This window comes from Ranitomeya imitator, chromosome 7 (assembly GCF_032444005.1).
Source record: "Ranitomeya imitator isolate aRanImi1 chromosome 7, aRanImi1.pri, whole genome shotgun sequence".
Classification (NCBI taxonomy): Eukaryota; Metazoa; Chordata; class Amphibia; order Anura; family Dendrobatidae; genus Ranitomeya; species Ranitomeya imitator.
Genome location: NC_091288.1, coordinates 155,621,971 through 155,635,072, shown reverse-complemented (window position 1 = coordinate 155,635,072; position 13,102 = coordinate 155,621,971). Strand labels below are relative to the sequence as shown.

Below are 13,102 nucleotides of genomic sequence, written 5' to 3'. Positions count from 1 at the left end.
TCAGTAACGTTTACTGGGATAGAAGATGAGTGCTAGTGGCTATAAAGGCTGCCAGTAATGCCTTGAATGCAATGCTGGTTTTTAAGAGAAGAGAGACTGTACAGCCTAAAGGTACCGTCACACTGAACGATATCGCTAGCGATCCGTGACGTTGCAGCGTCCTGGCTAGTGATATCGTTCAGTTTGACAGGCAGCAGCGATCAGGATCCTGCTGTTATGTCGTTGGTCGCTGCAGAAAGTCCAGCACTTTATTTCATCGCTGGACTCCCTGCAGACATCGCTGAATCGGCGTGTGTGACGCCGATTCAGCGATGTCTTCACTGGTAACCAGGGTAAACATCGGGTTACTAAGCGCAGGGCCGCGCTTAGTAACCCGATGTTTACCCTGGTTACCATCGTAAAAGTAAAAAAAACAAACACTACATACTTACCTTCGCTGTCTGTCCCCGGCGCTCTGCTTTCCTGCACTGGCTGTGAGCGCCGGCCAGCCGGAAAGCAGAGCAGTGACGTCCCCGCTCTGCTTTCCGGCCGCTGTGCTCACAGTCAGTGCAGGAAAGCACAGCGCCGCTGACAGACAGCGGAAGGTAAGTATGTAGTGTTTGTTTTTTTTACTTTTACGATGGTAACCAGGGTAAACATCGGGTTACTAAGCGCGGCCCTGCGCTTAGTAACCGGATGTTTACCCTGGTTACCGGCATCGTTGGTCGCTGGAGAGCTGTCTGTGTGACAGCTCTCCAGCGACCAAACAGCGACGCTGCAGCGATCGACATTGTTGTCGGTATCGCTGCAGCATCGCTGAGTGTGAAGGTACCTTTAATGTCGGTTGGCATCGCGGTGTCCACCGCTGTGTAGTACACGTTACTGACGAAGGTCCTTTTGTGTGACCGAAACGTTTTTTTCTTTAAAAATTCTTTGTGGCCCACCAAATTTTAGGCAACTATTTAGAACACATCACAATAACGGTTCTAATTTTTTTAGTTTTCCCAGTCATTATTTGGAAGGGTGGGGGACCTCCTCTCCAGTGAAGATACTGTGTGCGTATTAGGCCGGGATCACACAAACGCGAGATATACGGCCAAGTCTCGCAGGTGAAAACCCAGCTCTGGCGCCAGCACTCTGGAGCGGAGTGTGCAGCCGCACAGCAATACATGGAGCTGCACGCTCCGCTCTGGAGTGCCAGAGCTGGGTTTTCACCTGCGAGATTCAGCCATATCTTGCGTATGTGTGATCCCGGCCTTAGAGTTAATTTAACTAAATATAAGCATTCCCACCAAAATGTTTATTCCATAATCCTTTCTGCATGTGTATGTAATGATATGTAAGTGCATTAAAATACTTACCAATCGCCGTCTTCTCCAGTTTCTAGAGTTGTTCTGGTCCCACGTGGCTGCTCCTCAGCTTTGCTGGTTCATGCAAGGACCATTGTGAAGGTTGGTGCTACTGCCCTCAGTGTACGTTTAAGGTGCCTCAAAGTTGCATTGAGAAAGTGACTTCTGGTCCTCACATAATCCTGTGTGATCCGACAAGTCTGATTTGAGCTCACATGATCCAGAAAAGGACCAAAAACCGGGGAAGACAGCGATCGTTAAGTATTTTAATGCATCAGCACTATATTATATATTTTTATGTAGAAGATCTTATTGAATAAAATTTGTGTGGGAGTGTTTCTTTAATACGTTATATTATTATATAGTCATTTTCTTCCTTAGTACTGATTTGTCACTCCTTTCATTCGTCATTTGGCTCCAGTATTCTTTAGCTATAATAGGATTTGGATGATCCTTTTGATTTATCTATGAATTGCATTTAGTAATTATTCTTGAATACGTCTTTCCCTGATGCAGCAGATTGTTTCATATGATTATCACATAATTGAGTTACTTCTCCACCCACAGTAATTTTGTGATTTTTCTCATTCTTTCTGATGTCTCTATTAGCTCTGAAATATTTCATTTTATGCTGGGGAAGTCGATGTAAACACTTTTAGGCACAAAAATTAAAAAGTATTCTAGGAGTGATACTTTTATTGGCTAACCAGGAGAATTATATTTACACAGAGGCTCAATCTTCAGGTTGGTTTACAAAATGAAGAAGGAGCCTGTGTGCGCTGAAAGATTGCTAACATACTTTTATTGGCTATCAAGAAGAATTATAACACCTAGAATACTTTTGTCATTTTTTGGTATAAAAGTATTTCCATCAAACACTGTGCCACAATATAATTTTTTTTTCTACATCACGTTGATAAAGTGAAATCTTTAGTGGTAGAAAATGAGTGCAAATTATCTTTTGACATGTGAGAACATAGTATTGGTGAAGTCTGTCACTGCACATCAGCATCATTTCCAAAATAAAAGGTCCATCTAGAGTGCTCTCAAACAACATTTTACAAGCAAAGCAATGCGCCATTAGTTTGTTTGCCAATATTTTTAAATATCTGATGATCATTTCATAAGATTTCTCCTTTAATTAAAGAGGAATTTGGTTTGGATAATCATTTTGTTTGTCAAGTCCCCCAAGATCAGGGATTGAGAACTCCTGATCGTGCTAGGGCCGGTGGCCGCGTTTTGCCTGATGTGAGCCGTTTAATTGTTCCTCATTCTGTGAGCTTGTGCACACAGCGCTCAGTACAGAATGCTGAGGAGCGTGCACTGAAGACACCGCTCAGCGCTCCAGTCCCACTAATGATGACAACAGCAGCCCCAGCCACTCCTGTGATGTTTAAATACCCCTAGCCCATCTTGTGATGTCTATATGTCCACAGCTCGTCCTGTGATGTCTATATTTCACCCCTCCAGTGATGTCTATATGCCCCCAGCCCATTCTGTGATGTATATATGCCCCCAGCCCCTCCTGTTATGTTTATATGCCAAAAAAACACCAGTATACAGGCAATTTTTGCCTGTATACTGGTGTTTTTTTTGTTTAGAATAGTGGAGGTCTTTCCTCTTATGGTGTTTTTTTAGATTAGGACTGCCAATATGTAAGGACCCTTGACGTGGGTTGGCAGCTTAAATTCGGGGCCATAATATCGACCAATACCTTGCAAACATTGTTATGTTTTTGGTGCACTGTATATTTTTTCCAGGGTGCGGCTGGGCCCTAGATGGCTCTGTACACTGTGGCCTCTGTTCACACAGGATGCCCGCTATATGGCGTCATTAATAGGCTTTGAGCCATATACTTTGCATTCCTGTGTGAACACGCCACATACAGACTATATCTTTGCACAGGTGCACCAAGCGGCCAATTCCTGATTGTAGGGTGGCTGCATTATCGGTATTATTGCACCTGTGTATTTGCCATCTTAACTTGGGTCCGCTGCACCCTGGTTAGTGCAATTGTTGGAGGCCTTGAACAGGTAAGCATTTTTGCCTGTATACTGGTGTTTTTTTTGTTTAGAATAGTGGAGGTCTTTCCTCTTATGGTTTTTTTTATGTTTATATGCCCCAGCCCCTCCTGTGAGATATATATATATATATATATATATATATGCCCCAGCCCCTCCAGTGATGTATATATGCCTCCAGCGATGTATATAATGCCCCCAGCCAGGTGTGTATATATACAGTACCTCCAGCCTCTCCAGTAATGTATATATGCCCCAGCCCCTCCGGTGATGTATATATGCCCCCAGCCCCTCCAGTGATGCATATATATGCCCCCAGCCCCTCCAGTGTTGTATATATGCCCCCAGCCCCTCCGGTGATGTATATATGCCTCCAGCCCTTCCGTTGATGTATATATGCCCCCAGCCCCTTCAGTGATGTATATTATGCCCCCAGCTCCTTCAGTGATGTATATTATGCCCTCAGCCCCTTCAGTGATGTATATTATGCCCCCAGCTCCTTCAGTGATGTATATTATGCCCTCAGCCCCTTCAGTGATGTATATTATGCCCCCAGCCCCTCCGGTGATGTATATATGCCTCCAGCCCCCCTGGTGATGTATATATGCCTCCAGCCCCCCTGGTGATGTATATATGCCTCCAGCCCCTTCTGTATTCAGAACTTACTGCTGCGAGTTCTTTTCAAAATTCAAATGACAAAAACTGACTGGCACATCCAGACTAGTGTGAATAGGTGCATACCAGGAGGAGCTACCTCCATGTACAATATACAAAAAAAGGTTGCACTCTATTATGCTAAGGCATCTCAATGTGAAATATATGAAATATGAATAGCAATACGGCTTTTGAATAGTAGGAAAAAAATTGAGGCGCTTAGCATAAAATTCAACACAAAGATTTGACTCCAGACCAACGCAAACCTGGAAAAGCAGCTGCGAGTAGTAACATCCTCACTACAACCTAACATCACACGTCTCACCAAAGAGAAGCAGCTCCAGACATCACATTAGGGGGCAGTTAATTGTTTATTTAAATATAGGGGAATAAACTTCAAGTTGATAATTTATGGCCTGGGAATGATGGTATAAATATTCTAAAGCAGGGGTCCCTAACCTGTAGCTCGGGAGCCACATGTGGCTCGCGGTCCCATGAATTGTGGCTCGCGGCTGTCTGTCAGCTTGGTGCATTAGCTCCAGTTCTAGCAAACAAGTATGAAGAGCACATCTGAAAATGGTGAATTTTGTGAGTAGCCCTGCACAGAAGAGCAGATCTGGATGCACATATACTGGTCTTGGGGGTTTTGAGATGATTTAAGTATGGTACGCTGGAGACAAGATGACACCACCTCTCAGAGGAGGTGCTTGAAGCTGGATGTGATAGTGTCTTGGAAGTCCTTTATAGGAGAATACAAAGATCCAGGGGTTCCCACAATACCCCCTTTCAGTAGACTGCTTTGTATACTGCTTTGGGGTGATTGATTTTTGTGGAAAAGCTTTGGTTACCATTATGCTTGTAATGGGGGCTTTGGTTGCCACTATTGTGAGGGGAGCAAGTGCTGAATGTGGCTCGCGACCCTATTTCGAGACTGGATGTGGCACGCGACCCTCTCTCAGAGCTGAATGTGGCTCTCAAGGTTAGAAATGTTGGCAACCTCTGTTCTAATGGCTCCCAGCAGAAAAAAAGGTTCCCCACTCCTGCCCTAGATAGTTTAAAGTAAAACTAAGTATAGCAATTACAGAAAGACTTTCCATTCAAAATTGTGAGAAATAATTGAAGCGTTCTTCTCCCTTTGTCTTGGTAGATTATCATTATTAAACTTCTCATATAGTTGACATTGTGCATGATTTTTGGCTGTAAGGCAACTGGCTGCAGCAGCGGCCCTCACATACTGCTGTGTCTAGAAGAGGAGATCAGGTACATGAAGCCCCACAATGAAGACAACCAGCTGTCTGACAATATATTAGAATAGAATTAAAGTTCCCCTTATATTAGTCCAATTTGCCCTTAAAGAGAACCTGTCACCGTGTCCACCATGGTCAGTCTGTGCTATTTTATTCCTGCTGCTTCCATAAGTATGTGACTTCCTGTGTTTTTTTTTGTTTGTTTTTTTAATCCACCTTGCATTTCCAGAGACATCTGCCTGTTTATTTAGTAAAAATTTTTATGCTCCTTACCAAAGGGGTGTGGCTCACTCACGAGATCATTATGCTGAACAACCTAAAGGCACGCCTCCAGAGAATCCTGTGAGCCACACCCCTTTTCTAAAGATCAAAAGGATAAGCAAAATATTAAAAGACCCATATCTCTGGAACTATTTAGAAAAAAAAAAAAAAAAAAAATATATATATATATATATATATATATATATATATATATATATATATATATATATATATATATATATATATATATATATATATATATATACACACATACACATATACGTGTGTGTGTGTATATATATAATGTATACAGTTGTGGCCAAAAGTATTGACACCCCTGCAATCCTGTCAGATAATACTCAGTTTCTTCCTGAAAATGATTGCAATCACAAATTCTTTGGTATTATTATCTTCATTTAATTTGTCTTAAATGAAAAAACACAAAAGAGAATGAAGCAAAAAGCAAAACATTGATCATTTCACACAAAAATGGGCCAGACAAAAGTATTGGCACCCTCAGCCTAATACTTGGTTGCACAACCTTTAGCCAAAATAACTGCGACCAACCGCTTCTGGTAACCATCAATGAGTTTCTTACAATGCTCTGCTGGAATTTTAGACCATTCTTCTTTGGCAATCTGCTCCAGGTCACTGATATTTGAAGGGTGCCTTCTCCAAACTGCCATTTTAGATCTCTCCACAGGTGTTCTATGGGATTCAGGTCTGGACTCATTGCTGGCCACCTTAGAAGTCTCCAGTGCTTTCTCTCAAACCATTTTCTAGTGCGTTTTGAAGTGTGTTTTGGGTCATTGTCCTGCTGGAAGACCCATGACCTCTGAGGGAGACCCAGCTTTCTCACATTAGGCCCTAAATTATGCTGCAAAATATGTTGGTAGTCTTCAGACTTCATTATGCCATGCACACGGTCAAGCAGTCCAGTGCCAGAGGCAGCAAAGCAACCCCAAAACATCAGGGAACCTCCGCCATGTTTGACTGTAGGGACCGTGTTCTTTTCTTTGAATGCCTCTTTTTTTCTCCTGTAAACTCTATGTTGATGCCTTTGCCCAAAAAGCTCTACTTTTATCTCATCTGACCAGAGAACATTCTTCCAAAACATTTTAGGCTTTTTCAGGTAAGTTTTGGCAAACTCCAGCCTGGCTTTTTTATGTCTCGGGGGTAAGAAGTGGGATCTTCCTGGGTCTCCCACCATACAGTCCTTTTTCATTCAGACACCGACGGATAGTACGGGTTGACACTGTTGTACCCTCGGACTGCAGGGCAGCTTGAACTTGTTTAGATGTTAGTCGAGGTTCTTTATCCAACATCCGCACAATCTTGCGTTGAAATCTGTCAATTTTTCTTTTCTGTCCACATCTAGGGAGGTTAAACACAGTGCCATGGGCTTTAAACGTCTTGATGACACTGCGCACGGTAGACACACGAACATTCAGGTCTTTGGAGATGGACTTGTAGCCTTGAGATTGCTCGTGCTTCCTCACAATTTGGTTTCTCAAGTCCTCAGACAGTTCTTTGGTCTTCTTTCTTTTCTCCATGCTCAATGTGGTACACACAAGGACACAGGACAGAGGTTGAGTCAACTTTAATCCATGTCAACTGGCTGCAAGTGTGATTTAGTTATTGCCAACACCTGTTAGTTGCCACAGGTAAGTTGCAGGTGCTGTTAATTACACAAATTAGAGAAGCATCACATGATTTTTCGAACAGTGCCAATTCTTTTGTCCACCCCCTTTTTTATGTTTGGTGTGGAATTATATCCAATTTGGCTTTAGGACAATTCTTTTTGTGTTTTTTCATGTAAGACAAATTAAAGGAAGATAGTAATACCAAAGAATTTGTGTTTGCAATCATTATCAGGAAGAAACTGAGTATTATCTGACAGAATTGCAGGGATGTCAATACTTTTGGCCACAACTGTATATATATCTTCTAAATAGTTCCAGAGATATATGTATCCAGGGGCTTAGCGGGAATAATATAAGGCCGACGTCACACTGGCGTTTTAAACGGCACTCGGACCAATTTTAAGCTATGGGGCCGCTCCCACCAGCCGACTTTTTGTCGGCCGTTTTCCTCAGTCCGAGACAATCGCAGCATGCTGCGATTGTCTCGGACCGAGGAAAACTCTCGGCTCGCTCACACCCATATAAGCCTATGGGTGCGAGTGAGACAGCGCACACCACTCGGATATCATCCGAGTGATATGCATTATAAGTAGACCCCAGCAATGGAGGAGATGGAGAAATTCATTTCTCCACCTCCTTCGCAGCTGTGCTCCGATCCTCTCTTTGCGAGAGAATCGGAGCACAGACGCACGACACTCGGCTCCTGCTCTGCTGCGAGCAGGAGCCGAATGTCATTAGCATATCGCATCCGATGCTCTCGCATGGGATGCAATACGCCAGTGTGACGCCGGCCTAAGATAAAAAACTGGACACTTTTGACCGGGTGACAGGTCCCCTTTAAGTGGCGCCTTGTGCACTGTGTTAACCTGAATTGGCAAACAAATCTGTCTTCAACAAGATCTGTCAAAACTGATGTTTGTGGTTACAATGCTTGTTGTGAAGACCTGTCAGATGATAGTCTGTAAAATAAATCATTCCTAGATGATAACATATGATGGACACACTTTTTTTTTCTTACTACTGACAGTGTATGAAAAAGAAGTTTAGTATGTTTGGCGTTCTTCTGCATATTATAGCTGCAGCAAGTAATCACCATTCAGGAATTTCAGCATCTGGCATTTGGCCTAGATCAGACAGCACATGACTGTGATCTAAATGCCATTATGAAGGTCCTGAGAATAGGAAAAAGAATAATTTACTGAAGTATACATGTATATACTGACTGTTGTAACATGTAGATTACCGTATATCAGTGGTATAGTCTATGGTTTGCAATGATTTGCGAATATGTATTTACTATTGCTGCACTATTTTTTTCTAAGTCCTATTTGTAACACAGAAGCGTTAATAATTTCTTCATCTTTGTACCTACACTTTTGTTAATTAGCCCCTTGGTTGTCATTAGCCCCTTGATTATGCTCCATCATCCATGCATACGCTCCACCATGATTGCATATGTGCCCCCAATCATGTGTCCCCTGTTCATGTGGTGTATATACTCCCCCATACTTCTTGTATATGCCCCCTATCCTTGTATATGCCCTCATCCTTGTATATGCCCCCCATCCTTGTATATGCTCCACCATCCTTGTATATGCCCCCCCATCCTTGTTTATGCTCCCCAATCTATGTATATGCTCCTCCATCCTTGTATATGCTCCCGCATCCTTGTATATAATCCTCCTTCCTTGTATTTTCTCCCCCAATCCATGTATATCATTCCACATACTGGTGTATGCCCCCCCTTAATGGTATATGCCCCCCATCTTGGGATTTATGCCCCCATCCTAGTATAATCCCCCATCCTGCCTTCGCTGCTGTTATTCAATGCATAGGAACTAAACACAATAAACGCTCTTACTCGCCTTCCTTCCTCTCCCTGCCGCACCACCTTCTGAATCCAGCAGCTTATATCAGCGTTCAAGTGACGGGTCACATGATATCACTGGCCAATCACGTGTACGCCAACTATAGCTGCTGGCCTCTGATTTGCCAGCAGCGTGTTTTGTTGCGCACAGACCCGGCAAGTTCATGTGCTGCTATACACTTTAGTTGGATGTGTGTCCAAGGATGCAGATCCAGCTGAAGTAGGGGCTGGCGTCACGTGCCCACAGGGAGGGCTCTGCGTGCCCACAGGGAGGGCTCTGCGTGCCCACAGGGAGGGCTCTGCGTGCCCTCGGTTCACCACCACTGTTCTAGAGGAAACTTGATAATTACATCTGACACCAAATTTATAACTCCAAAACTTTATTAACTAGGATACTAAAAATAACTCACATTAGTTAAAAGTGAATTTCATTTGGATAACACATGTGCCAAGTAAGTACACATTTTCAGAGCAAAGATTAGAAAATAAACTAGAACATTTTAAAAGGTTCTTGATTCACAATAATTAATGTAAAAGGTTTATTTAATCCCTTACTATATGATTTCTAGATATGATTTCTAAAAAGTTGCAGGCACACATCCTGAGACTGCAATGTTAACAGGTTCTGATCAAGAGATTTTTTTTTTTTACTTGAAATGCTGTTTTGGCTTGTAAATCGGGTTTGACTAAATCTTCAGTCCCCTTCAAATCCATTTAGAAAGTGTGTTGTTACCTGTCATTGCTACTAATATGATTGAAAACATGCATATTTTTATTGTTTTTGACAGCCAGATTTAATAATAGCTGGAGTCAATGAGATGGAAGGATATTGGGTTTACTCTATGACTTTTACTGACAAGTATGGATTTTCTTTACTGCAACTCTGTAACCAGTGGATTTTTTTTTTTGCCTGACCATTAGTATTGATGTACTGTGAGATATTTGTAATCACTGTTATGGAGGACATCACAAGTAGCTTACTTATTACTTCCATTGTTACTATAACTAAGGCTACGTTCACACTAGCGTTCTGCTAGTGTGCGTCGCCTTAGCGTCGGGCGACGCAGCGGCGACGCACGCGTCATGCGCCCCTATGTTTAACATGGGGGACGCATGCGTTTTTGTGTGTTGCGTTTTGCAACACTTGCGTCTTTTTTGCCGCTAGCGTCGGACCAAGAAAACGCAGCAAGTTGCATTTTTCTTGCGTCCGATTTTCGGCAAAAAACGACGCACGCGTCGCAAAACGCAGCGTTTTTGCGTGCGTTTTGCCGCGTTTTTGTGTGCGTCGTGCGTTGCGTCGCCGACGCAGCGGCGCGCAACGCTAGTCTGAACGTAGCCTAACATAACTAATTACCGTACTTTCTTTTTTTGCAGGGGTACTGCTGATTGGTTTGGTGTAAGTAAAGACAGTGACACCACTCAGAAATGGCAACGGAAAAGTCTTAGACATTGTAGCCAGAGGTATGGAAAGTTAAAACCACAGGTTATAAGAGAAATGGACCTTCCAAGCCAAGATAATATATCTTTAACAAGCACAGAAACACCACCTCCTCTATATGTGGGACCAACTCAGTTTAATATGCAGAAGGTACTGTTTGATTTTAGGAATGGACTGTATACACCGTCAGTTCATGGTTTTGCTTTTAACTTGATGTATATTAATTATTTGTATATTTGCAGATTATAGACCCTTTGGCCCGAGGGCGTGCTTTCCGAATGGTGGAGGATACCGATGGCTACAGTATGCCACATACACCCATCACGCCAGGAGCAGCTTCTCTTTGCTCGTTTACAAGTTCAAGATCTGGATTCAATCGATTTCCCAGAAGAAGGAAAAAAGAGTCCGTAGCCAAGATGAGTTTTAGGGCAGCAGCTGCACTTGTAAAGGTAATTACTCCTACGTCTTAGATATATTTTACACCGATTGTAATAAAAATACTTCAAAATAAGAATAAAAGTGACAATGGATCAAATGGATAAAATATCAATAATGTTCTATAAGAGATCAGTACTAGATCAGAGTGAGGAGACACAGACACACACCTTGGATGAAAGGGTGGGCAGAGTATCTATATACTCATTACTCAGTGGTCTGAGAAACCGCTTTCTTAAACTGGATCAAAAAACGTTACCTAGGACTTGGGCAAGGTGGACAGAGGATCTTGATATTACAGGACAGATGTTGTACAGTTGGGGCAGGGTTAGGAAATGAATAATAAATAAACAATGAAGTGATAACAAGCGTACTTTATACTGCGGCATAGCACCTTTTATGGCTTTATTATATGGCCATCCTCTAACTTCCCAGATCGGATTACAGAATCTCCAACATGTCAACATCCCCTCACCAATTTATGGCATAGGGTATGGGAGTATATACACATACATTGGATGATAAAAGTTCTCTTTCCTGCTCACGCAATCTTAGTTCACCAGACCCACAGATGATGGTACTGCAGGCAGCGCCAGTGTGCCCAAAATGGTTCATTTACAGTGGCTCTTCCATCAGTAGTTAGGGTCCAAAAATCTGAAAATGGCAGATATCAGAATTACAATGGAAACTATTGTTCTGTATATACTGTTTTGAATCAAAAAGACAGAGATAGAGGTGCAAGTAAATTCTTTAAAATGTGGAAAACTTTTGTATAGATCAAATAAACCAGAGAGGATTTACATATTTCATTCTGCACATTTTGGTACACTGAGTGGTAGTGTAAAACTTGAAGTTGATCTGTGTACCTTGAGGCTGGAGGCCTGAAATTAAAATAGGACTTTGGTAAAGGAATGTCCTTTAGGTTTCCTCATGGAAGGCACATGTTTGATGGTTCTCCTAATGTACTATACCATCTTGGTTATATATTCCAGCATTTCTTATATACGTTCATATATCCGCATGAATTTAAAGTGACTAGGCGAAGCTTCCAGTTCCTTTATTTTGTGCAATTTTCTCTCATATTCCAAAATTTTGTAAACTGTAATACGCATTTGCCATTTTTTATTGTGCATATTACCATAAAATTATTTAAAAAAACAGAGCAAAAAATAGATAATACATATGTGTGTATGTGTTGTGTGTACGTACGTACGTATATATATATATATATATATATATATATATATATATATATATATACATATATATATATACACACATAGGAATGCTACTCTCTTGGGTGTGTTGGGAGGCAAAACAGGAAGCGTTTTCATTTAAATGTCCATGCTGGTTTATTCTTGCTTCATAGACCAGCCATAAGCTGAGGAAAACAAAAATAGCCTTCAGTGCAGGCAAAACGAAATTAACAGTTCTTTTGACAAAGTCTCTTGAGAGCCAGTCCTGGTCACACAGGCTGGATAGCGTCCATTATACCAGCTTAGTCTGGATATAACACACAGGAGGCCTTCTTCCTCCACACACAGACCATGTGTCAAACAATGAACTCCATCTTAACATGTTAACCACACCCAGAGGTGTGGGATATATAAGCAGTGAGACCCACCCATCTCTCAGGCTGCCCGGAAAACCTGGCCCAGAAGCACCAGACAATCCTCTTAGTGCTATGTGCACTAGAGAAATACTCCAGGACTAAATCACAGATGACAGCCATCTCTGTGATACATACCTCCTATCAACCATGCGTCCAGTATCCACCTTACAATATATGTATGTATGTATGTGTGTGTGTGTATGGATAACATATAAAAATGGAATAGCAGCACTCCAATTCCCAAAAAATGATGGTGTTATTCGCCCAACATGACAACGTTTCAGTTCATGTGTAAACCTTTTTCTCTTGCTTGTATCTATAGGATTGGACATTGCCTGGGAAGCTTTGCACCCACACAGTGGTTAGCTGGTACTGCATCTCATTTTGTCTTTTTAGGTAGATAGATAATTAGTAAATAGTGTTGAGCAAGCGTGCTTTGATGTCCTAATAGAGTATCTTCGGCATGCTCAAATACTATGCTTGACTCTCCGCTGCTGCATGTCTCGCGGCTATTCGACAGCCGCAACACATGTAGGGGTTGCCTAACAAAAAGTTTCAGCTCTTGAAAGGCTGTCTACCCCTCCACAGTCCATTTG

General features: G+C 42.1%; 1 protein-coding gene across 1 annotated transcript in view; it reads left to right on the top strand.

Moving 5' to 3' along the window:
• Positions 1–13,102, top strand: part of RHBDF1 (rhomboid 5 homolog 1) — a 236,502-nt gene that overhangs the window by 113,733 nt on the left and 109,667 nt on the right. Inside the window, exons 4-5 of the mRNA XM_069733937.1 lie at positions 10,396–10,609; positions 10,702–10,908. Coding sequence (XP_069590038.1) covers positions 10,396–10,609; positions 10,702–10,908 — 421 coding nt within the window. The remainder of the gene's footprint in view (positions 1–10,395; positions 10,610–10,701; positions 10,909–13,102) is intronic.